Consider the following 27,109-nt stretch of genomic DNA (forward strand, 5'->3'; position numbering starts at 1 on the left):
TAAATTTGCCTGTTCCCATCCACTTTAATTCACTGATTCCTAAGATGTTGATGTTCACTCTTGCCATCTCTTGCCTGACTATGCCCAGTTTACCTCGATTCATGGATCTAACATTCCAGCTTCCTGTGCAATATTGTTCTTTACAGCATCAGACTTTACTTTCACTACCAGACACATCCTCAACTGAGAACCATTTCTGCTTTGTCCCCCGCCATTTCATTCTTTATTGAGCTCTTAGTAATTGCCATCCTCTCTTCTCCAGTAGCATATTGGACATCTTGTGACCTTGGGGCAGGGGGACTCATCATCCAGTGTTGTATCTTTTTGTCTTTTCATTCTGTCCATGGAGTTCTCATGGCAAGAATACTGGAGTAGGTTGCCGTTTCCTCTTCCAGTGGACCACATTTTGTCAAAGCTCTTCACTATGACCCATACATCTTTGGTGGCCCTGCACAGCATGGCTCATAGCTTCATTTCACAAGCCCTTTTGCCACAAGCCTGTGATCCGTGAAGGGGATTCTTGACCTTTTATTTTTTTATTTTTTAATATAAATTTATTTATTTTAATTGGAGATTAATTACTTTACAATATTGTATTGGTTTTGCCATACATCAACATGTATCCACCACAGGGCCACAGCAATCAGAGCAGAAAAAGAAATAAAAGGAATTCAAATTGGAAAGAAGAAGTAAAACTCTCACTGTTTGCAGATGACATGATCCTCTACAGAGAAAACCCTAAAGACTCCACCAGAAAATTACTAGAACTAATCAATGAATATAGTAAAGTTGCAGGATATAAAATCAACACACAGAAATCCCTTGCATTTCTATATACTAATAATGAGAAAATAGAAAGAGAAATTAAGGAAACAATTCCATTCACTATTGCAATGGAAATAATAAAATACTTAGGAATATATCTACCTAAAAAAACTAAAGACCTATATATAGAAAACTATAAAACACTGGTGAAAGAAATCAAAGAGGACACTAATAGATGGAAAAATATACCATGTTCATGGATCAGAAGAATCAATATAGTGAAAATGAATATACTACCGAAAGCAATTTATAGATTCTTAACCTTTTAAAAACTGCCAATTTTTTTTTAAAGCATTAGCTTTCAAACTTCTTTTGACAGTGACATCTGTATGAAATCCATTATACTGAAACTCATTTTACACATATACATGTGTGTATTTTTTTGTGTGAAGATTTTCAGTTTGTAGAAACTGGTGTTCTATGAAAAACATTTCCCTTTGGTGTTTAAACTCTAATTTTTTTCTATTCTTTTTTTAATTGCTTCCTGGTGGCTCAGAGGTTAAAGCGTCTGCCTGCAATGTGGGAGAACTGGGTTCAATCCCTAGGTAGGGAAGATCCCCTGGAGAAGGAAATGGCAACCCACTTCAGTATTCTTGCCTGGAGAATCCCATGGGTGGAGGAGCCTGGTGGGCTACAGTTCACGGGGTCACAAAGAGTCGGACATGACTGAGCAACTTCACTTTCACTTTTAACTGCTAGTTTCAACTAAATTAGCTTCCTTATAAACCACAAATGAATTCCAAGTCACAAGCTGAAAAGGAGTGCTTTAGTTGTATGATAAATATACAACAATCAGAATATTTTACTAACTAGAAAATAAACAATAAAATATTGTTTTCTTAATTTTCCAATATTTATATGTATTTCTCCATAGAAATAGGAGTATCTGTTGGGGTTTTTTTATTCCTTGTCTCTAAATTTTTCCTTTCTCTAAATGAGGTAAGAACAAATTGTTTTCAATTGTCAAAGCTCTATAGTGGGATTAGCACATATTGCATTACAGTTTTTCTTAAGTAACAGTCTTTTTATCACCAGAAAACTTCCTAGAAGAAATAATTTCTGAATATATACCAATAATTTAATTTTACCTTGGTAAGAAATATGCTTGAATTTCCAGAAATAAATATTACCAAAAAATAATTTGCATATCATATTTAAGAGACTATAGAAAGAAACAACTGTTTCTAAGTTTGAATTGCACACTTGCAAACTGGACATAGTGTTTAAAGATATCCTTACCTGACAAAGTAAAGCTAACAAGCTTCCGAGAATGCTGATTTCCTGAAGCCCCTCCTTCCATGCCTTCTGCCCCCATCTGCAGAGAAAAAAACACATATCTGAAGTTTCAAAGGAATATAATACCTTCCTGCTGCTAAGTTGCTAAGTCACGTCAGTCGTGTCCAACTCTATGTGACCCCATAGACGGAAGCTCACAAGGCTCCCCCGCCCCTGGGATTTTCCAGGCAAGAACACTGGAGTGGGTTGCCATTTCCTTGTCCAATGCATGAAAGTGAAAATTGAAAGTGAAGTCGCTCAGTCATGTCCAACTCTTAGCGACCCCATGGACTGCAGCCCACCAGGCTCCTCTGTCCATGGGATTTTCTAGGCAAGAGTACTGGAGTGGGTTGCCATTACCTTCCTAGGGAACCACATATATTTGCAAATATGATGATTTTTGTATCAAACATGTATTGTAGTACATGACTTCATTTGCTATAAAACTTGACATCAACACACAAAAGCAAATTCTCAAAAGATGACAGAAAAGGTCATACCTAAATTTAATCTTTACCCCAAATGCAACCAACATGAACTTTTAAATTCCCTGGGATAGGAATCAACCTACTTTATGTCTTTTTATTTCTTTGTTAAGAATATAGTTGATATGTAGTAAATGTACTTATATTGCTATTATAGTATTAAAGCATGCCCTTAAGTTAAAAATCAAACATCAAATTTCTTCCAATTAGGAAAACCTAGAATAAACTAAACAGGTGATTTATATCAAATTCATTTATATATAGGTAGAATTATCTCCTCCTGCTAAATATTTCTGAGTGACTATGTAGATCTCCCATCACCCTCATAGGCTCCTATTTTATTATGCTACTGGCATATGACACACCCTATTACAATTAGCAACAATAAGAACTTGCAATCCTATTGTATTATTATCGCATTGTAAAGCTTTTCCTAAAAGCTTCTGAGTAAGTTATATCTCACTCATTTATAGACCATGGAGCAGATTAAGTCTTTCTCTCAATTCATGTATAATTAGTGCTCAACTCATGGTTAAAAAAAGAAAAGGAAAAAAATTTTTAGGAAAAAAATGTTTTGTGGTTCTTTAAAATAGAAATCTGCAATACTGTAAGAAACAGAACTGAAGGCAGAATATATTTTGAATAGTTAAGAAATAGAAACCACATTTTAATTCTGAAGGTTAGATTAAATCCTTCCATCTTATCTTTGTGGCACTCCCCACCTCCTTTAAAAATCATACATTACCAAGAAATATAAATTTCACTAATCTAAGCAAAGTTGAGGAACTTGAAACTAAATTCCATTCGAATAATGAAAAATAGATTTCTTCTTTCTGTGTGCTTTATGTACTTAGTCACTCAGTCTTTTCCAACTCCTTGTGATCACATAGACTGTAGCCTGCCAGGCTCCTCTGTCCATGGGATATCCCAAGCAAGAATACTGGAGTGGGTTGCCATTCCCTTCTCCAGGGATCAAACCCAGGTCTCCTGCACTATAGATAGATTCTGAGCCACCAGGGAAGCTTCAAGTATAATTAAAAACTCTCCACCCTGCTAGGTAATTCTAGCCAGTTAGTTTCACCTCTGACTTTCTCTTTTCTGAGGGGGGCTGTGGTGGGTCTTCCTTGTGGCCACAGGCTTCTCCTGTTGGGGAGCATAGGCTCTAGAGCTCATGGGCTCAGCAGTTGTGACTCGTGGGATCTTAGTTCCCCAACCAGGGATTGAACCTGCATCCTCTCCATTGGAAGGCAGATTCTCAAACCCTGGACCACCAGGGAAGTCCCTCATGACTACTGTCTGTACCTTAGTCAAGACTATCCTGTATGACACTTAACTACTTCCTGATTCACATGTCATTTGTAATAGACTAGAGTACCATCCAGACATATTTCCTTCATTCCATCCAATTGCAAATAGTCTTGAAAGAAGTAACTGAGAAACTCTACAGGGAAGGAAATGAGCTTCCATCCTAATCATATGGTCTCCTTTATCACAGATCCTTTTGGAATGAATCAAGATTTCTTTTAAAAAATTGTGTCTTCTCTGTCATGTGTACTTTGACATCATTTTCATTCATCGGAGTACACAGTGATGTGTGTCACTTGGAACAGGAAATCCTTCACTTCAGGAACAAATAAAAGCGACCATCACTCACTACCATGCATTGTTTCAATAGAATTAATAGTGTTGCTTATGAGCTTTCCTGGGTTAAATCTATGAAGGGAGTTTATTTAAAATCCTCTCTCTAAACACAGTTCAGATGTGTTTATTATTACTGATGTCACTATATGTGGTGGTCAGCTTTGATCTTTCCTGGCTTCACTGTCATGAATGATAAAGTTGAATTCTCTGAGTATTAGCTCATATGAGCATTCGCCAGAGTCCTGGTAAAGGATACTGTTTGCCTATGAATTATGTGAGAATTATTTCATATTAGCCTTTTGCCAGACAGGGAACATATTTAAAAGGAGAATTCAAGGGCATTTTCCTTAGTTTCAATAACATCTTAAAACATTTTGAGTAGGCGTTGAATGATGAGACTATGAATCTTTTCAGAGTCCCATTGATCTCACTTGGCATGAAAAGACATCATGTTTTCAGAGGGGGCACATCTCCCTGGGCAGTGTGGTCCATTTGAGGGAAGGCCATGATTTGTGAGATGCCGGGAGCCAGCGTCAGGAACTCCACCCATGGCAAAGGTCATGAGGAAGGAGGCGCAGCATACGCAAAGGCGGGATCGAGCCTCAGGAAACCCCCTGTTCCCGAGCATCTACCCCCCAAACCAGAGTCTGCCTACTTTACTGCTTTATGCTCTCACCTACACCTCTGACTTTACGGGGGGCTGTCCCCCACCACCTCTCTCGGAGAAGGAGTTAACCTACAGCTCCAGTTAATAAAAATTCCTGGGCATGACAAGAGTGTTTCAACTTACAAACTCCTCTGAAGGTTCTCTAGCCTGCCTGAACAGGTTCATCTGGCCACATGTGATTGTTTACAGCCTTCCAACCATGAGAGGCATGAGATGTTTTAAACGTTCTAAAGACAGATTCTTTGGGGAAGTTAGAAATTACTAGCATAGTGGGTTGACTAGGAATTATATTGATGAAGGGCTTTTCATTTATTGGGCCAATGTTTGCTGCTAAATCCCCTGCCCTTATACACGTTAATGAATATATAACTAGTATATAGGAGAAATAAGTATTAACCTTTAAGATTAATCATGTTAAACCTTAGGCTAAGTAAATTCCTTTCTTAATTGTAACCCACTACAACCTCACCCTATAGGAATGCAACTTTATCTGGTACCTTTGGAGGGTGGTGCCTCCGAAGATTTTAAGAAAAAATCACCCCTGGAAAAAATAAGTTTTCTGGTTGACTGACCGTTATCAGAAAGGGCCATAAAATGTCAGCAGGCCTCATGGCCAGAAGATGATGTAAAACCCCTAAGACCTTTGTATATATTTATATGAAGCACCTGATTTTGATAAAGGTCAGGTCTGCTGACCCCGCGTGACTCTGTATTCATCCCTATGTATAACAAAAATTATATAAGCGCACCTGAAAAATAAAGAAAACGGACCAGTTCCTGGAAAGACTGGTTTCCCCCGTGTGGTCTTTTCTCATTCTCTTCTTTTCTGGCTGAATTCCCATCTGGAGCATGGAGGCTCACCATGTCTACTTACTTGCCCTGGCTTCTAAGACCCACGCAAGAGGGAGCCCAAGGTGGGGAACCCTCTGCTATTCAAGTGGGCACCGGTGGCCTATGTAGATGGTGCAAATTCCTTGTCTTAGAGTTTTATTGGTTTTCCACGTAAACCAAGTTATTCAGCCTCTTTTTCTCCACTACTATTTCCAACTATCCTTCTCTAATCTCTCTTTATATTTCTAATTAACTAGCCTTTTCCTAGGATGCCGACTCCATCTCCCCTTCAAATTACCCTGGATCCACCGGGGGCTGGACCCCGGCAAGTGAGATGCCTAGCACAGGAGGGACATATGTTGCTGTGTCTGTCTCAGTTGTAGTCCATACTGCCTTGCTATTCACCACTTTGTAGTCCAGCAGTGTGGGGATGGTGAAGGCAGGAAAAAGCACACAGCGATGCTGTCTGGCCAGTTTGATGCTGTCTTTGCTCTATTTAACCTGGGAATGATGAGTCAGATGGATATAACACAATATAATAAACCACAGATGCTTGCTGAGAGCCAATCAACCTCCCAATTTTAGGGCCACCAAGAATTAAAATGTGGTTTCTACCGCCCAACTATTCTTTGTATCTGATTGTGGAACAATCATACTGAAAGGGGCTTGTGAATATTAATGTTGTCAGTCAATCACAATCCCTACACACAGGTCATATACCTAGGTGACCATCATGCTGTCATAGAAACCCAGTGCTCAGCCCACAATGACATGCCCAATGGCACAGCCTCTCAATAATGGATACAGACCCAACATCTCAAGCGTGGTCAGAAATCTATTGACCATCAATTCCATTAGTCAGTCTTCGAACCAAAATGTTCTATTATCATTGTGAGTGTTGTATCTGTGAAGCTTTTAAGCTGGTCTAAAATCTGTCTGAACCAAATTAATTATCTCCAACTGTCCACAGGCTTTGACAGAATAATCTCAATGCAAAATCAATGAAATGAGATCAATGCTCACCAGGCTGTAAGCTCCCCCTGCCATCAGTGATATCTGATTATGGAAATTGCTCAAGTCTAAGAAAATCTGAATCCAGAAAGTCATGTTTGGAAGCTATTATTTAATTTCACACACAGTTAAGCTTTCAAAAGTTTTATTATATACAGCCCCACTTTTCCAGTTTTGTAATTTTTTGAGAATATTAATTACAGCATGTTCCAGTGCTTATTACTATGTGACATGACTACAGATTTTCTAGTCAACAATTGTTATTCTCTCTGTGAACCTTCAAAGTCTTATATAGTAAATGTGGGTTATTTTTAATGTTCTATACTTTGTTCACTTCAAATAGAAACTCAAATATAATTCAAATGTGAGCAGAGTACTTAGATACTGAAAATTTTACACATATTGTTCCCTCTATCTCAAATGCTCTTCCCTCCCCCTTTTCACCTAAGTAACTTCTATTCATCCTTCAGATTGTCCTGTAAACCTGCCTTCTTCAGGGAAGCCTTCCAAGATCTTCCTGATCAGGATGAATCTTGCTAGTATATGCTCTCATAGCCTCACTTTACTGTCACTAGCAGTAATTATCACTCAAATAAATACAATTTAACTGATGTGTCTCTCAAGCCCTACCAAACAAGACAGCTGTGTTTTTGCTTATCATTTCATTCCTAGTGGTGAGTATAAGCCTGACACTTAGAGCCACCCAGTGAATATCTGTTTGAATGAATTAATGAAAGGGAAAGACTGCTTGATATGGCTTTGGTGGGTCACACAATTTCAAAAGGCCATCTGCAGAAATTGCTTTCTGAATTTCAGGGAGTAAACCTGTCCACTTACCTATTTCCAAAAAGACACACATCTGTAAACGTGTACACACACATATATAATATTATGAAGATTTTATACTATGGGATTGATATTTTTCTTCTGAATTTTCATGACCTGATTTTTATTAATGACTTATAAGGACTGCAATAATTTACATATCTGGGACTCTAAGAATCTCCCCAAACTATCTAAGCCCATGTGTGCTGCGTCGCTTCAGTCATGTCCAGTTCTTTGTGATACTATGGACTGTAGCCCGCCAAGCTCCTCTGTCCATGGGATTCTCTAGGTAAGAATAATGGAATGGGTTGTCATTTCCTCCCCCAGGTGATCTTCCTGACCCAGGGATCAAATCCATGTCTCTTACATCTCCTATAATGCCAGGCGGGTTCCTTACCACTAGTGCCACCTGGGACAGCTATCTCAATCCAACCATCCATATACAGTGGAATGCATTTTGTGAAACTGTTAGATTCTAAAGTTAGTTGGTAAAGTGAAAAATCACAAAATTGTGAAAAGTAATTCTTAAGAAAGTACCATATTGGAAATGGACATACTCTCCTTCAAAAGTCCAACACAATCAGTTTCCTCCAAAGCTAAACTAGAAATCTGCTTCCTTAATTGAGGACCAGTAAAGAGGTTGGCTTCTGTTGAGTAGCCATACTGAAAATATGTGTGGTACCTGTAGGCACTAGAGCTCAACTCAGCATCAAGAGGGATTTGGCACTAAGACCTTCCAAAGGAATAGCAGATTCACAATCCCCATCTCACACTCTCTTTGCGGTGGAGCTTACTAAGCTGACTGGCAGGTAGACCCACTCATTATTTAAATTGCTTTTTTCCCCCTCTCTTTTACCCACTGAGTTCATGGAAACTAAATTCACATAAGATGCAATGCCACCATTTCCTACCAATCATCTACCCCAACAAAGTTTAAAAAACTTTCCATGATGGCCACTCACTAATTTCCTTCATGAGAAGGCCCCCTAGAGAGTTGACTATATACAGAATTATTAATCAAGCCATATTTTCCCACTGATTTGTATTATGGAGTTAGTTAAGCCATCCTGTAAGTTATTTCCTTTCCCAAAACAGCACCCACGCTGTTATGTGTTTCCTTTTTCATTGTTTCCCATAACCTTGCCAGAGCTTCAGAGGCAAAAATAGAAACCAAGGCCTCTGGAACTGAGGCTTGAGGAAGTGGGCATGGAGGGGCACTCACCATCACAGCTGGATTCTTCACCGTGATGCAAGGGGTCGTGGCTCGCAGGGCTCCACTGATGCCGTGGTAATACTTGAAACAGATTTTTATCTCGGCTGCAAGTTGATTGGAGAAAAACAATAATTTAAACACAGAGACAAGTCCTTTGGGCCTCACCTGAGGAAATCCAACAGGCTGCTTCCAGGCAAATCACGTTAAGGACTCTGAATGACCCCTCCTTTTCCAGTCAGAGGCAATAGATTATACCGAGTCTCGTTTGATTTTATAGGCTTCTCTGAAAATTTCTAAGAACAGCCCAAATATATTAGAAAAACAATGCATAAAAACAATATGCCAAATACAGTATAGAGATAAGAATAGAGGAGCGCCTGAGGGACAAAATGCAGGTTGGACCTCTGCACCTGTTATTATTTACCCCTCACATCAGGAGGCAGAAATTCCTGCCCCCATAGTACAGATCAGGTAACTCAAACCAGGGCTCTGCAACTGCCTAGAGGTGTGGCATGGGGAGGGAGGTGGTAGGGAGGTTCAGGAGGGAGGGGGCATAGGTATACCTACGGCTGACTCATGTTGATGTTTGGCAGAAATCAACACAATACTGCAAAGCAATTATCATTCAATTAAAAATAAAATAATTTTTTAAAACAGCGTTGAGGTTTGCTAATGGTCAAAGAGAAAATGACAGAGTCAGGATTCAAACCCCATCTGTTCCATTCCAAAGCCTTCACTCCTATCCTCTACAATAAAGACAGACAGCAGCTGTCAATGGAAATAGAAAGAAACAGACTAAGAAGTATGAAGGAAACCTGTAGGTGACTCTGCAGTGAGAAAACCTGGAAACCTATATTATTTCAATTTTCTGGGACTTCCCTGGTGATCCAGTAGTTAAGACTGTGTACTCCCAATGCAGGGGGCCTGGGTTCTATTCCTGGTCAGGGAACAAGATCCCACATGCCACAACTAAGACCTGGCACATTTCAGTTCAGCCACTCAGTCGTGTCCGACTCTTTGCGACACCATGGACTGCAGCACGCCAGGCTTCCCTATCCATCACCAACTCCCAGAGCTTACTCAAAATCATGTCCATTGAGTCAGCGATGGCCATCCAACCATCTCTCTGTCATCCCCTTCTCCTCCTGCTTTCAATCTTTCCCAGCATCAGGGTCTTTTCCAATGAGTCAGTTCTTCACATCAGGTGGCCAAAGTATTAGAGTTTCAGCTTCAGCATCAGTCCTTCCAGTGAATATTCAGGACTGATTTCCTTTAGGATGGACTGGTTAGATCTCCTTGCAGTCCAAGGGACTCTCAAGAGTCTTCCCCAACATCACAGTTCAAAAACATCATTTCTTTGGCACTCAGCTTTCTTTATGGTCCAACTCTCACATCCATATATGACTACTGGAAAAACCCTAGCTTTCACTAGATGAATCTTTGTTGGCAAAGTAATGTCTCTGCTTTTTAATATACTGTCCAGGTTGGTCATAGCTTTTCTCCCAAGGAGCAAGAGTCTTTTAATTTCATGGCTGCAGTCACCATCTGTGGTGATTTTGGAGTCCCCCAAAATGAGGCCTCTCACTGTTTCCATTGTTTCACAATCTATTTGCTATGAAGTGATCGGTCCAGATGCCATGATCTTAGTTTTCTGAATGTTGAGTTTTAAGCCAACTTTTTCACTCTCCTCTTTCACTTTCATCAAGAGGCTCTTTAATTCTTCACTTTCTGCCTTAAGGGTGGTGTCATCTGCATATCTGAGGTTACTAATATTCCTCCTGGCAATCTTGATTCCAGCTTGTGCTTCATCCAGCCTGGCATTTCTCATGATGTACTCTGCATATAAGTTAATTAAGCAGAGTAACAATATACAGCCTTGATGTACTCCTTTCACAATTTGGAATCCATCGTTGTCCCATGTCTGGTTCTAACTGTTGCTTCTTGACCTGCATACAGATTTCTCAGGAGGAAGGTCTCGTATTCCCATCTCTTGAAGAATTTTCCACAGTTTGTTGTGATCCACACAGTCAATGGCTTGGCATAGTCAGTGAAGCAGATGTTTTTCTGGAACTCTCTTGCTTTTTCTACAATCCAACGGATGTTGGTAATTGATCTCTGGTTCCTCTGCCTTTTCTAAAACCAGCTTGAACATCTGGAAGTTCTCAATTCATGTATTGCTGAAGTTCATGTATTGGTGAATTTTGAGCATTATTTTGTTAGTGTGTGAGATGAGTGCAATTGTGTGGTAGTTTGAATATTCTTTGGCATTGCGTTTCTTTGGGATTGGAATGAAAACTGATCTTTTCCAGTCCTGTGGCCACTGCTGAGTTTTCCAAATTTGCTGGCATATTGAGTGCAGCATCATCATCTTTTACGATTTGAAATAGCTCAACTGAAATTTCACCACTTCCACCAGCCAACCAAAAAAAATTCTTTTCCCCAGGTGAGTTCAATGCAGTCACTAGACAAGGATCAGACTGAGGAACCACCAGTAAATATACATCTATATCTCCACAGGTATGTATGTGTATGTGTATATATATTAGATATAACTACAGATATATACATATATATGTGCATGTATACATATGTATTTATATATTATATAATTTGGGCTTAATAACAAGACTACAAATGCCAATTATTGTTTTTGGAAACTAAGTACAATTACCATGAAGCCAATGTATGTCAAAGAGTAGAACCGAGAGTCAATGAAATTTTCTGTATACAGAGCGTGTGAAACACTGAAGTGTAACTGTGAGATGTCTTTTTCCCAAGGTTTCACTTAATAGAGGCAATAGTGCTGAAGGGCAGAGCCCAGAGGAGAGTCCTAGCCTACCAGAGTGGGATTCCTCTCTCAGCTGAGTCCCCTGGATTATTAAAAAGGGGCTGCTCAATGTGATTCCCTCAGGAAGTTAATCTTGCACTAACTTTACTAACTGCACCAAATGTCCTTGTACAGAGTATTTGGTTTGCTTATTTTAAGAAAAAGATACAATAATTAAAGAAAAACCCTATTTTAGGTCTTTACAGGAATATTATATATACAAATCCCATCAGTTAAAAAACACTAAATCTAAAAAAAAAAAAAAAAAGGTTTATCATGGGGTAAAATATAGAATCTTTCCATGTACATTAATCACAATACAGTAATTCAGAATGCAGTTGACATTATCAAGCAAAAGCTTTTAACCATGCCCAGCACTATGTTAGACAGTACGAAGGAATCAGAGAGAGGAGTCTGGTCTAGCAGGTGTTTTATGGTGCAGCTGTTAAGATGATAAAATCCAGAAGACAAGCACTGAAAAGGCAGAGTACCGGAGTCCAAGGGTAGAGACTGTGGAGAAGATTCGTGAGGGCATGGTGGAGTCAGAAAGGCCTCACAGAACAAACAGAATCAAATGTTCAGCTGAGTAAAACGAGGAGAGAGAGAGAAGTGAGGAGCAGCAAGAGCAGGGAACCAAGGATGAGCATGCTGACTGGAGGTCCAGCAAGATGACCTTGGCAGGAATTCCCTGGGAACCCTAAATGACTTGACTGAGCACTAACACTGGGTTTTAATGATCTCAGAAACAGTAATAATTGTGTTCAGTTCAATTCAGTCACTCTGCTGCTGCTGCTGCTAAGTCGCTTCAATCATGTCCAACTCTGTGCGACCCCATAGACGGCAGCCTACCAGGTTCCTCCGTCCCTGGGATTCTCCAGGCAAGAACACTGGAGTAGATTGCCATTTCCTTCTCCAATGCATGAAAGTGAAAAGTAAAAGTGAAGGGGCTCAGTTGTATCCAACTCCAAGCGACCCCATGGACTGCAGCCTACCAGGCTCCTCCATCCATGTGATTTTCCAGGCAAGAGTACTGGAGTGGGGTGCCATTGCCTTCTCCAATTCAATCACTCAGTCATGTCCAAATCTTTGCAACCCCATGGACTGCAGCATGCCAGGCTTCCTTATACATCGCCAACTCCCAGAGCTTGCTCAAACTCATGACCATAGAGTCAGTGACACCATCCAACCATCTCATTCTCTGTTGTCCCTTCTTCTCCTGCCCTCAATCTTTCCCAGCATCAGGGTCTTTTCTAAGAAGTCAGCTGTTCACATCATGAGGCTAAAATATAGGAGCTTCAGTTTCAACATCAGTCCTTGCAATGAATATTCAGGACTGATTTCCTTTAGGATGGACTGGTTGGATCTCCTTTCAGTCCAAGGGACTCTCAAGAGTCTTCTCCAACACCACAGTTCAGCAAATCACTCTCCCATTTGTTTTCTCCAAAAATGATAGCATGTATTCTGCAAGAACAAAGCTAAGTCATACACACAAGACCTGTCAAAGTGAGACAACCTCGGCAAAAGGTGGGAATTCTGTGGGCATGAGCTCATTAGTATCATGTTCTACATGCTGGAAACATGTGAATCTGCCTGCAGCAGTGCCTCACAGATCCAATCAATAGCCAGTGAGTGAGCAGCTTGTTTTTCAATAAAGAGAAGTACATTTTTACAAGATATCTCCCCCCTGCCTCTCAAGTTAGGACATCACCTCCTCTTTTGTAAAGTTTTAACAGTCAGCTAGGTAACAGAGCTCCAAAAAAACATCTATTTCTGCTTTATTGACTATACCAAAGCCTTTGACTGTGTGGATCACAACAAACTGTGGAAAATTCTTCAAGAGATGGGAATATCAGACCTTCCTCCTGAGAAATCTGTATGCAGGTCAAGTGGCAGAGTTAGAACCAGACATGTAACAACAGACTGCTTCCAAATCGGGAAAGGAGTATGTCAAGGCTGTATATTGTCACCCTGCTTATTTAATGTATATGCAAGTACATCAAGTGAAATACTAGGCTGGATGAAGCACAAGCTAGAATCAAGATTGCCGGGAGAAATATCAGTAACCTCAGATATGCAGATGACACCACCCTTATGGCAGAAAGTGAAGAACTAAAGAGCCTCTTGATGAAAGTAAAAGAGGACAGTGAAAAAGTTGGCTTAAAACTCAACATTCAGAAAACAAAGATCATGGCATCTGGTCCCATCACTTCATGGGAAATAGATGGGGAAACAATGGAAACAGGACAGACCTCATTTTGGGGGGCTCCAAAATCACTGATGGAGTGATTGGACTTGGCGCCCCCAAGATGGCGGCGGCTGCCATGAAATCAAAAGACACTTGCTCCTTGGAAGAAAAGCTATGACTAACCTAGACAGCATATTAAAATGCAGAGACATTACTTTGCCAACAAAGATCTGTCTAGTGAGAGCTATGGCTTGTCCAGTAGTTATGTATGGATGTGAGAGTTGGACCATAAAAAAAGCTAAGAGCCGAAGAATTGATGCTTTTGAACTGCGGTGTTGGAGAAGACTCCTGAGAGTCCCTTGGATTGCAAGGAGATCCCACCAGTCCATCCTAAAGGAAATCAGTCCTGAATATTCATTGGAAGGATTGATGCTGAAGCTGCAGCTCCAATACTTTGGCCACCTGATGCACAGAACTGACTCCCTGGAAAAGACCCTGATGCTGGGAGAGATTGAAGGTGGCAGGAGAAAGGAACAACAGAGGATGAGATGGTTGGATGGCATCACTGACTCAATGGACATGAGCTTGAGTAGGCTCTGGGAGTTGGTGATGGACAGGGAGGTCTGGTGTACTGCAGTCCATGGTGCCGCAAAGAGTTAGACACAACGGAGTGACTGAACTGAACTGAGGTAAGAGACTAGGAAACTAACAGACAGAAAAAGTAGCTGCTTATTTTTATCTGTAGAATGTTGATAACCAAACCAGCTTTGCCAGCTGACTCATTTTAAGTGCTATTTTATTCCTTGCTAAAACAACAATCTCCAACCCCTGAGGTAAATTATAATCCCTAAACTATAAAATAAACTCATTCTGAACTGTGCACCACAGATTTTGTGGACACGGTCACCAAAAACCACAGAACTGATAGCTTTATAATGCTCTAAGATTCGGTGTAAAGACATGGGGACTTACACAGATCACTTGTTACAAAACCAAATGCATAAGCTAATTGCCAGGGAGAAAAACCCAGTACCAGCCAGAACTATCTGTTTGCACCTGGACTGAAACTAGCCACCTCCTTCAGCAGGACAGCAGTGAAGCCTTCTGCCCCTAAAATACAGGAACGTTTCATGCTGAGTGGGAGGTTTCACCTTCACATATTATGTAGTGTTTTGGAGGTCATTCAAGAGTATTAAAAATGATGCAACTAAACAACATCCCCTCTTGAGGAAGCGAGAGCAGCATTTTGATAAACGTCTCTGAACATTTTAGTTTTGAGAAGAGGTAATTGGGGAGAACACTTAAGAGGGTAGATGAGAGAAGTTGGTGTTCATGTTTCTATTTTAGCTACTATTTTAACCTCCAGCTGCAAGGGGAAACAGAAAGTTATTCCTGGGAAACAGATGCAAGAAGACGTGAAAGCAAATCCAGGCATGATGACAGAGCACCAGATAGGAGAGGAGCCACTGGTCACAGGGCCAGCCCAGCTCACAGGCAGTAAAGCTGGAGGATATGAACTAAGGAGCATTCTACCTGAGAAGGGTTTGTCCACAGCCTGCTGTGGCAGCTACATCACTCCAGCATGCTAAGTTACCTCAGTCGTGTCTGACTCTGTGCAGACCCATGGACTGTAGCCTGCCAGGCTCCTCTGTCCATGGGATTCTCCAGGCAAGAATATTGGAATGGGTTACCATGTCTTCCTCCAGGGGATCTTCTTGACCTGAGGATTGAACCCTCATCTCTTGTGTCTCCTGCATTGCATTTGGATTCTTTACCACTAGTGCCACCATTTGGGAAACCCCCTAATTGGCTCAAACTCTGGAGAAGGAAATATATACATATCTATGTACATATATTTTATGTGGTTCCTTTGGATTATAAAAGGCAAAAATATTTTCTTCCAAAAAATCACATCATTAAACATGTTGCCTCAGAGACAGTAAGCCAGGAGAAGAGTGAGGCCTCCCACTTTAACCTATAAGAACTTACAGTCAGGTGGGCCAGATCTCACCTCAGAGGAAACTGGCATCTTCCTCTCTCTCAGGTCGCCTCTGAACAGCTGAAGCCAGTCATGGCTCATGGAAACATTTTTTGGCCCCTTTTAAAAATCTTCTGGACATGTTTATTTATAAAGTTATAAAAATGAGTTTTAGCAGCCTCTAAGTGCTGATAAGACAAAGAAGCCCCCTTATTTTCAAAATTTTAATTTACCAGCTTCCATAAATACAAATGAAAATATCCCCCAGAGCAAGGACATCTCAACTCCATGTCCACCACAGATGGAAGGGTGATCACTGTCCAAAGATGACACTATGTACTTGTTGGGAGTGGTTGGGAAAGCGGAAAGAACTTAAACCTGTTCCCAAGTAAAGGAGTTTCTGTAATCATGCCATGATGATATTGCATTTTAAAGCAATCATTCTACCATTTGTCTAAAGAAAGAATATACTTCTGAGTTTATATATAAATGAAATATTTTAGAAAGATCTGGTAAAAGTGGTTGTCTTCGGGAAGGGGAAATTGGTAACTGGGGCATGAAGTTGGGAGAGGTTACTTTCATTTTTTATCTTTTTAACATTATACTCTTTTCATCTGTTATCTTTTCAAAACTCATTTTTTGAAAAAATCTCAACTCAGCTACATTAACTCTAGGCATTAGTATAAGATTCCATTTTAAGCTTTCTTTGAAAAAAAACGTTCTACAGGCCACTTTCTGCAAGAAATGATTTTGTTTCAAAGACTAGGATCTTTGAAACATCATCTACCACATTAAATACCTTCATTAATTCCTTAGCTAGTAATTAATAGCTTGCTCCTTTTTAGAAAACCTGGATTTCCCTCAAGTTTTAGAAGCTGACTATTTTGAACCATAAAGACGGATGGAAATGTCATTCATTTAGTCATTTCTATCTCATTAAAATGGAATAATTTTTAAAAATCAAACTAATTCAGAAAACAAGAGTTTAACCACTGCCTTTGTCCTTTTAATAAAGTCTTAATATTATGATTTCTATTGATAGGCTCTTTTATTCAGAGGCCACAAATTGAAAAAGAGTAAACACATTCCAATTCTCATGCTTTTATAGTTCTAGTGACGTACTCACTTGGTTATGTTACAGCATCATCGTCTTTAATGGGAGCAAATGCAGCCAGAAGGCTTCCCTCATGGCTCAACAGTAAAGAGTACTAGGTGCGAAAGACGCCCTGGAGAAGGAAATGACAACCCACTCCAGTACTCCTGCCTGGGAAATCCTATGGACAGAGGAGTCTGGCAGGTCACAGTCCACGGGGTCACAAAAGAGTCAGACCAGACTTAGTGACTAAGCAACAGCAGCAGCCTGAAAGAACCAGGGCTTCCCCTGCTCAAGCTCAGAAAAACAATCTTGAATATCAAAGCCAGACTGCATCAGTGAAATGCGGCACATCCTAACAGGATGAGAGAAGTCACTGGAACTGAAACATAAAGTATGTGCGTAGAGCATGAAAAGAGCCAAAATCTCTCTAAGGGGCGAAGAGGCCCTTCTGATGTTGGTTGAAAAGACTTAGCAAAGGAGTAAGTTATCGCAGGGGCTCCGACAATACAAATAAAGAGGCTCTCCCCTTTCCCCTCACCCATGAAAAAGCCACCCACAAAGGTTCTGCTTCAAACTTTAATGCCAATCAGATGTGAGGCTGTCACTTACACAAGCCATATGCATCCATACTGCACAGCTTCCTAATCCTATCTACTTCCCAGGGCTGAGACAGATAAGATATGTGAAAATATTAGATAACTTATACAAATAACAATGTTCTGTTATCATTAATGATCACAAAGCAGTTCAGTTCAGTACACAGCAGTGTAGTTGACTATTTCTAAGCTTATACTGATCCAGGATTTAGTGAGTTCTTCAATGGTGCCTGGCAAAAAAGTTGGACTTAACCAAATACTTCATGAGGGCTGGGGACATAATGAACAAATAAATGGAAGGGATGAAGGAAGGACAAAAAGCAGGTCTGAATGAATGAATGACCAAAGTCTATGAAAGACTACACAGAATAAAATAGATGTTTTAAAATGCCAAGACAATTTTTGAAACCTCTTCAGTTCAGTTCAGTCACTCAGTCGTGGCTGACTGTTTGCAACCCCATGAATCGCAGCACGCCAGGCCTCCCTGTCCATCACCAACTCCCGGAGTTCACTCAAAATCACATTCATCAAGTCGGTAATGCCATCCAGCCATCTCATCCTCTGTCATCCCCTTTTCCTCCTGCCCCCAATCCCTCCCAGCATCAGAGTCTTTTCCAATGAGTCAACTCTTCGCATGAGGTGGCCAAAGTACTGGAATTTCAGCTTTAGCATCATTCCTTCCAAAGAACACCCAGGACTGATCTCCTTTAGAATGGACTGGTTGGATCTCCTTGCAATCCAAGGGACTCTCACGAGTCTTCTCCAACATCAGTTCAAAAGCATCAATTCTTCAGCACTCAGCTTTCTTCACAGTCCAACTCTCACATCCATACATGACTACTGGAAAACCATAGCCTTCACTAGATGGACCTTTGTTGGCAAAGTAATGTCTCTGCTTTTCAATATGCTATCTAGGTTGGTCATAACTTTCCTTCCAAGGAGTAAGCGTCTTTTAATTTCATGGCTGCAATCACCATCTGCAGTGATTTGGAGCACAAAAAAATGAAGTCTGACACTGTTTCCACTGTCTTCCTATCTATTTGCCTCTTAGATGTTAAAACTCAAGAATATACATTGCACAGGTGATCCATTCATTTTCCATGAGCATAACCTCATTTGAGAAATTTTGACAGTGACAAGTGAGTGCACATGAAGCTGATCCTCCTCTCCAATGTCTAGGAAGGTCATTTACCTAAAATTAAACCTGTCTTTGTCCTTCAAATTCATCCCAGTGGGCCCTGTAAGTCTGGGTCACCTGCCTCCTCTGGAGGTCTATCCAGATAAACAAAAGCCATCTTTACTTTCAGAAACAGCCTAAATGTGCTCAAATCCAGGTTTGCCAACAAACTTAAGTCAGTTTTCAGAGAATTTTACTTTACTTGGACTTCTGATTAGCTAAAGATAAATGTTCTTTCTGAAGATGAAAGCAAAAGTTTTTAACATCATAAGTTTTCAAGATCAGAGGTTGAAAACATAGACGTGGTTAACCCATTCCCCAATCCCAATTTTTTTTTTTTACATTTCACACCATTATCTCCAGAGATTCACGCAAAACTTCATTATGCTTGGAAGTCCCCTTAGATCTGCTCAAGCCAGACATGGAATAAAAAAATTAAAAAATGATGTCTAAAAGACAGGGACTACACTTCTAGGCACTGATATAAATACCACCTGAGATTTTTACATTGAATGGATTTCAAAGGGATAGAAACATGTCCTGGGGGAGACCCCATTCTGATAAATGAAGATAAACTTTCTTACTTTCTGTACTTCCAAATCTTTCTGTACTTCCTATTCACTTTCACTTTAACTTATACAGCTTTACTCAGTCCTTACAAAGGTATTAATGAATATTTCCAGTTTCACAATCATGCTGCACAATACCCTCACTGTGTGAAGAATTAACATGGAAATGCTAAAGTAGAGGAGAAAACCAAAAGCATTCCCAATTCCTAACTTCAACGTCAAGCCCACTTCTGCTGAACATTAACAGTGAGATGTAAAGAAAGACATTTGTCAAGACAGAGATGCTCACTATATCCTAATCAGCCAGGACATTACAAATCTCTAATTCACACTTCATGGAGAAAGAAAATCAATCATGGCAAGTGAGATATTTTGTAAACGGGTTTTCTTTTTTTTTTTAACTCATAATGTTCCAAATTACAGCAGCATGTGGTACTGACCTCTTCCCAGGTGTTCACATGAGCCCCATAATGTGAATCTGCACACTCCATCAAAAGGCAATCATTCCTAGAAGTCTTCAGCATTAGAGCAAACAGGAAGGCTTTCCCTGAAGTTCAATTGGCAATATTTCTCAGTTGATCAGCCTCTTAAACCCAGGGATCTTTTCAAAGGAGGAATCACATTGAAAGTAAAGCCAGCTACTTCCCATTCCATTTTTTACCATATTCTTTTTATCACTTATGCTTCTCATTACTTAGAGACAGCAGCTGGACCAGTGTCAGAAAGTAAAGATGAGAAACAGGCAATAAAAACAAATCGCCCATAATGTCACCTCTCAGATACAACCATTGTTCACATTTTGGTGAATCTCCGAGACTTTTTTGTACATGTTGTATTAGCTAGGAGAGGATGAGATGGTTGGATGGTATCACAGATGCAATGGACATGAGTTTTGTAGCCTCCGGGAGTTGTTGATGGACAGGGAAGCCTGGTGTGCTGCAGTCCATGGAGTTGCAAAGAGTTGGACATGACTGAGCAACTGAACTAATGCTTTATATATCTGCTTCCCGCTCCCCTCACTTACTGTTACATAATGAACATTTTCTCTTAACAACCACATTACACGTACGGTTTAAAGACAAACCAGAAATTGAACTCTGAAGAAAAAGACACTCCTTTCAGGGCACAAGTGGGATTAGAGATAGCTATGAAATGCTGACTTACCAGTAAAATGGTCAAACAAATTATCTGATGTCTTTAATGGTAATTCAAAAATAATAGCTGTTAATATTTTAAATGACTTTTTATATTACAGAAGTTTTACATGCTTCAAAACAGATATGCTTACAGCAGGTTTCCATTTTTAATCAAACTGAGACCCAACTAGTCCATCCTAAAGGAAATCAGTCCTGAATATTCACTGGAAGGACTGATTCTGAAGTCAAATACTTTGGCCACCTGATGCAAATAACTGACTCATTGGAAAAGACCCTGATGCTGGGAAAGATTGAAGGCAGGAGGAGAAGGGGACAACAGAGGATGGGATGGTTGGATGGCATCACTGACTAAATGGACATGATTTTGAGTAAGCTCTGGGAGTTGGTGATGGACAGGGAAGCCTGGCCTGCTGCAGTCCATGAGGTCACAAAGAGTCAGACATGACTGAGCAACTTAACTGAAATGAGCTACCATTCTTAAGTACTAGTATCTCTGGTACTATATTCTCTCTCTTTCTTGTATTAAATTCCATATAGAAAACTTAATTCTTACTATGGAGTTAAACAGTTCAGAAACATTTTAAAGAGCTCAGTTTTTTCTTCACTGCAGAAAAATAAATTCTGTATATGTAGAAGTTAACTTGGACAGACCAGTAAATCATTTATATGTATACATGTGTCTATGTATATATATATAAAACTATATAGAAGTACTGCATGTAGGATGTGTTTATAAATAAATATAATATCAAATCAACTGGGTAATGGTTATTTGCAGCCAATCTCTGATCCCTAGTAAATGACCTCTATGGTAATGTGCCCCAGATCATCTCATCTACACTTGGAAAGACCAAGACCCAAAAGCAAAACTTATTCTTCTGTTGGGAAAAATAATAGTGAAGTATCCTAGAGGCAAATAAAATTCTTAAATTAACTGAAATCTTGAATTATCCTTTCTGTCCTTTGAAATTAATATAGTATTAATTATAAATGAAGAACAAGGGTATATAAAATGTGTACCATATTAAAATACTCACAGAATTTATTTTGCATTTCTCTGATAATGAGTGATGTTGAGAATCTTTTCATGTGTTTGTTAGCCATCTGTATGTCTTCTTTGGAGATATGTCTGTTAAGCTCTTTGGCCCAGTGTTTGATTGGGTCGTTTATTTTTCTGGAATTGAGCTGCAGGAGTTGCTTGTATATTTTTGAGATTAGTTGTTTGTCAGTTGCTTCATTTGCTATTATTTTCTCCCATTCAGAAGGCTGTTTTTTCACCTTGCTTATAGTTTCCTTTGTTGTGCAGAAGCTTTTAATTTTAATTAGGTCCCATTTGTTTATTTTTGCTTTTATTTCCAGTATTCTGGGAGGTGGGTCATAGAGGATCCTGCTGTGATTTATGTCAGAGAGTGTTTTGTCTATGTTCTCCTCTAGGAGTTTTATAGTTTCTGGTCTTACATTTAGATCTTTAATCCATTTTGAGTTTATTTTGGTGTATGGTGTTAGAAAGTGTTCTAGTTTCATTCTTTTACAAGTGGTTGACCACTTTTCCCAGCACCACTTGTTAAAGAGATTGTCTTTTCTCTCTTGTATATTCTTGCCTCCTTTGTCAAAGATACAGGATTTATATACCATACATTCATCAGATATATGTTAAACACACACACCTAGAGACATACATACACTTTTTTCAAACCATGGTAACATTCTCTAATGAATATTTACCAAAAGAATATATTTTACAGTTTGGGGTGACATGGCATACATTTATAAATAAGAATCAAAAACTTTTACAATAAAATTCATAAAAGCCTTCATAGATTTCTGCATATTTCTGAAATGTTCAAATACAAACTTATGTTAACACTTAGGTACTTACGCTCCATGAAATAGGGCCCAGGCTCAATTCTCCATACAATTTGTCCTTTTTGTGTTCCAGTCACACCCCTGTTTTTAGAATCCCAGAAGTTGGCTGGAGAATTCTCATCTGGAAAAACCAAATAAACACTTTTTAAGCTTATAATTATAAATTCTTTGTCTTTCCTTAGCTCAAAGATGTAGTATGATTTCTAAACTAAATGGAAAAAAGTGAAGAGGGAAATATTAATGAACGCTATTGTTAATGACAGTTGATTATTTAAGATGGCAGAGTAGAAGAACGTGAGCTCATCTTCTCCTGCGAGAACTCAAAAATTACAACTCACTGGTGAACAATCACCAACAGGAGAATGTTGGATACCACCAAAAAAATATATCCCACATCCAAGGGCAAAGGAGAAGCCCAAGCAAAATGGTAGGAGGGGTGAAACTGCATTTAGAATCAAACCCCATATGTGATAGAAATGCTCAGAGAACTCAAACTAAAATCTTGTGCATACCAGGAGACCCCACAGAGACTGAGCCAGACCTGTCGTTGAGTGTTTGAGTGTCTCCTGTGGAGCTAAGGGTCAGCAGTGCATTATAGGGTACTGGAATGCAAAAGTAGGAAATCAAGAGATACCTGGAGTAACAGGCAAGAGGTACCTGGAGTAACGGGCAAATCTGGCCTTGAAGTACAGAATGAAGCAGGACAAAGGCTAATAGAGTTTTGCTAAGAGAACGCACTGGTCTTAACAAACACCCTCTTCCAACACCCTCTTCCAACAATACAAGAGAAGACTCTATACATGGACATTACTAGGTGGTCAATACCAAAATCATATTGATTATATTCTTTGCAGGCAAAGATAGAGAAGCTCTATACAGTCAGAGAAAACAAGACCGGGAGTTGACAGTGGCTCAGATCATGAACTCCTTATTGCCAAATTCAAATGTAAATTGAAGAAAGTAGGAAAAATCATTAGACCATTCAGTTATGACCTAAATCAAATCCCTTATAATTTGACAGTGGAAGTGACAGATTCAATGGATTAGATCTGATAACAGAGTGCCTGACAAACTATGGACAGAGGTTCATGACATTGCACAGGAGACAGTGATGAAGACCATCCCCAAGGGAAAAAAAATGCAAAGAGGCAAAATGGTTGTCTGAGGAGGACTTACAAAGAGTTGAGAAAAGAAAAGAAGCTAAAAGCAAAGGAGAAAGGGAAAGCTATACCCATGTGAATGCAGAGTTCCAAAGAATAGCAAGAAGAGATAAGAAAGCCTTCCTCAGCGATCAATGCAAAGAAATAGAGGTAAACAATAGAATGGGAAAGACTAGAGATCTCTTCAAGAAAATTAGAGATACCAAGGGAACATTCCATGCAAAGATGGGCACAATAAAGGACAGAAATATTATGGTCCTAACAGAAGCAGAACATATTAAGAAGAGGTGGCAAGAATACACAGAAGAACTATACAAAAAAGATCTTTAAGACCCAGATAATCACAATGGTACGATCACTCACCTAGAGCCAGACATCCTGGAATGTGAAGTCAAGTGGGCCTTAGGAAGCATTACTACGAACAAAGCTAGTGGAAGTGATGGAATTCCAGTTGAACTATTTCAAATCCTAAAAGATGATGCTGTGAATGTGCCACACTCAATATGCCAACAAATTTGGAAAGCTCAGCAGTGGCCACAGGACTGCAAAAGGTCAGTTTTCATTCCAATCCCAAAGAAATGCAAGGCCAAAGAATGTTCAAACTACTGCACAACTGCACTCATCTCACACTCTAGCAAAGGAATGCTCAAATCCTCCAAGCCAGGCATCAACAGTACGTGAAACTTGAACTTCCAGATATTCAAGCTGGACTTAGAAAAAGCAGAGGAACCAGAGATCAAATTGCCAACATCCGTTGCATCATCAAAAAAGCAAGAGAGTTCCAGAAAAATATCTACCTCTGCTTTATTGACTATGCCAAAGCCTTTGACTGTGTGGATCACAACAAACTGTGGAAAGTTCTGAAAGAGATGGGAATACCAGACCACCTGACCTGCCTCCTGAGAAATCTGTATGCAGGTCAAGAAGTAACACTTGGAACTAGTCATGGAACAAGAGACTGGTTCCAAATCAGGAAAGGAGTATCAAGGCTGTATACTGTCACTCTGCTTATTTAACTTCTATACAGAGTACATCATGAGAAATGCTGGGCTGGATGAAGCACAAGCTGGAATCAAGATTGTCAAGACAAATACCAATAATCTCAGATATGCAGATGATACCACCCTTATGGCAGAAAGCAAAGAAGAATGAAAGAGCCTCTTGATAGAAGTGAAAAAGGAGGGTTAAAAAGCTGTCTTAAAACTCAACATTCAGAAAACTTAGATCATGGCATCCGGTCTCATCACTTCATGGCAAGTAGATAGGGAAACAATGGAAAGAGTGACAGACTTTATTTTTTTTAGGTTCCAAAATCACTACAGATGTTGACTGCAGCCATGAAATTAAAAGACTCTTGGTCCTTGGAAGAAAATCTATGAGCAGCCTAGACAGCATATTAAAAAGCAGAGACATTACTTTGCCAACAAAGGTCCATCGAGTCAAAGCTATTGTTTTCCCAGTAGTCATGTATGCATGTGAGAGTTGAACTATAAAGAAAGCTAGCACCGAAGAACTGATACTTTTGAACTGTGGTGTTAGAGAAGACTCTTGAGAGTCCCTTGGATTGCAAGGAGATCCAATCAGTCAATCCTAAAGGAAATCAGTCATGAATATTCATTGGAAGGACTGATGGTGGAGCTGAAACTCCAATACTCTGGCCAACTGACACAAAGAACTGACTCATGGAAAAGTCTCTAATGCTGGACAAGATTGAAAGCAGGAGGAAAAGCAGATGACAAAGGATGAGATGTTTCGATGGCATCACCGACTAGATGGACGTGAGTATGAGTGAGCTCCAGAGTTGGTGATGGCAGAGAAGCCTGGCGTGCTGCAGTTCATGGGGTCACAAAGAGTAGGACACAACTGAGTGACTGAAATGAACTGATTCATAATGACTTACTTAACGACTTGCATCAGATTTTATATTTTGGGGCTTCAAAATCACTGCAGATGGTGATTGCAGCCATGAAATTAAAAGACGCTTACTCCTTGGAAGGAAAGTTATGACCAACCTAGATAGCATATTCAAAAGCAGAGGCATTACTTTGCCAACAAAGGTCCATCTAGTGAAGGCTATGGTTTTCCAGTAGTCATGTATGGATGTGAGAGTTGGACTGTGAAGAAGGCTGAGCACCGAAGAATTAATGCTTTTGAACTGTGGTGTTGGAGAAGACTCTTGAGAGTCCCTTGGACTGCAAGGAGATACAACCAGTCCATTCTAAAGGAGATCAGTCCTGGGTGTTCTTTGGAAGGAATGATGCTAAAGCTGAAACTCCAGTACTTTGGCCACCTCATGCAAAGAGTTGACTCATTGGAAAAGACTCTGATGCTGGGAGGGATTGGGGGCAGGAGGAAAAGGGGATGACAGAGGATGAGATGGCTGGATGGCATCACCGACTCAATGGACATGAGTTTGAGTGAACTCCGGGAGTTGGTGATGGACAGGGAGGTCTGGCGTGCTGCTATTCATGGGGTCACAAAGAGTCGGACATGACTGAGCGACTGAACTGAACTGAACTGAATGACTTGCATTTACTAGAGAGAACTAGGGAGAAGAGTGGGCAGGTGGAAAGTAAATGTCATGTCTGGGCTTAGCCAGTTTGATCACTAAAGTGCCAAAAGACAAATCTACAAAGAACAAAGAGTATGACTGTTCATCAACCAGCAATGAGATGACACATAAAAAGAGACTGGGTGAGCTCCTGTCCTTTGTAAAAATATATATAAATAAATAAAGAGCTAAGCTGATAGAACATAAGAGAATCAAGATGGGGTTAAGAGAGGGGATATTAAGCTAGGAAACTGAGTCAAGACACAGCACAGGTTTGCCATGGATAGTGTTCAGGAAATACCAAGCAAGTCAGCACGATGGCGGAGATAATTGTTCACAATGGTCAGCAGTGGGTTACCTTGACACAACATATAAGAAGGAAAGAGGAAGAAGGACAGAAAGGACAGATCCAAAGAACAGGCCTGAAAGCAGCATCCTCTCTAAGCTCTCTGACTTCATGGCACTAAGAAAATGGTCCTATTTGTAGGATACACTGGGGTACATGAAAGAGGCATTGACCACGTAAGTTGACAGCAGGGGTGCTCTGGCTGCCCCAGGCTCTGCCCCACCATGAAGGCAGAAGGGATTCATGTTCTTTAACTTGCTCACCTCACACTAGGCTGAAGCTCGGCCCTAAGGTCCTGGAATAGGAAATGAAACTAAGGATGTGACAAAGGGACCATTCAGAGTTTTACAGGTACACAAGTGTGTGTGCAGAGACACTGGCTCTTAAAGTTAGATACACCTCATTTTCATCCCCAAACCTCTTTCCTAGGAGGGAAGATTAGGCATGCACTTTAACTGAGAGCTGGAATTAAGCAGACAGGGTGAAGTCAGTGATCCACTAAAACAGGAAAGGTAGAAAACAGGTTCAAAGTCCAAGGGAATAGTCCTGAGAATAAAAACCTCAATTCTTGAGAGCATAAAAGAAACAGAAGGTGGTCCACGTGAGGGGTCGGATAATCCAGCTTTGAGGGATTTCTGTCTGTGGTTTCCCTTGGAGTCCACTGGTTTTAATGTCCAGTGTCTCACTGACATTGAGACATCAAAGAGGTCTGGGAGGAGTGGTCCTTTCTGCTGTCTGTAATCAAAACAGCATAAGTCAAAGATTCTTTATAGTGAAAGGCCAAGAAGCAGTGTCACCTCCTCTAAGAAAAACAACACAAGGCAATCC

At 40.1% G+C, this 27,109-nt stretch overlaps 1 protein-coding gene across 7 annotated transcripts in view; it reads right to left on the reverse strand.

The window, feature by feature from the left end:
* The window catches only part of HECW2 (HECT, C2 and WW domain containing E3 ubiquitin protein ligase 2), a 446,556-nt gene that overhangs the window by 139,451 nt on the left and 279,996 nt on the right, over nt 1–27,109 (reverse strand). For all 7 annotated transcript variants that reach the window (XM_060411238.1, XM_060411235.1, XM_027965053.3 and 4 more), the window contains 3 exons: nt 22,238–22,345; nt 8,783–8,877; nt 2,065–2,140 (listed from right to left, as the gene is read on the reverse strand). In XM_060411238.1, the coding sequence (XP_060267221.1) occupies nt 2,065–2,140; nt 8,783–8,877; nt 22,238–22,345 (279 nt within the window). The remainder of the gene's footprint in view (nt 1–2,064; nt 2,141–8,782; nt 8,878–22,237; nt 22,346–27,109) is intronic.

This window comes from Ovis aries, chromosome 2, assembly GCF_016772045.2.
Source record: "Ovis aries strain OAR_USU_Benz2616 breed Rambouillet chromosome 2, ARS-UI_Ramb_v3.0, whole genome shotgun sequence".
Taxonomy (NCBI): Eukaryota; Metazoa; Chordata; class Mammalia; order Artiodactyla; family Bovidae; genus Ovis; species Ovis aries.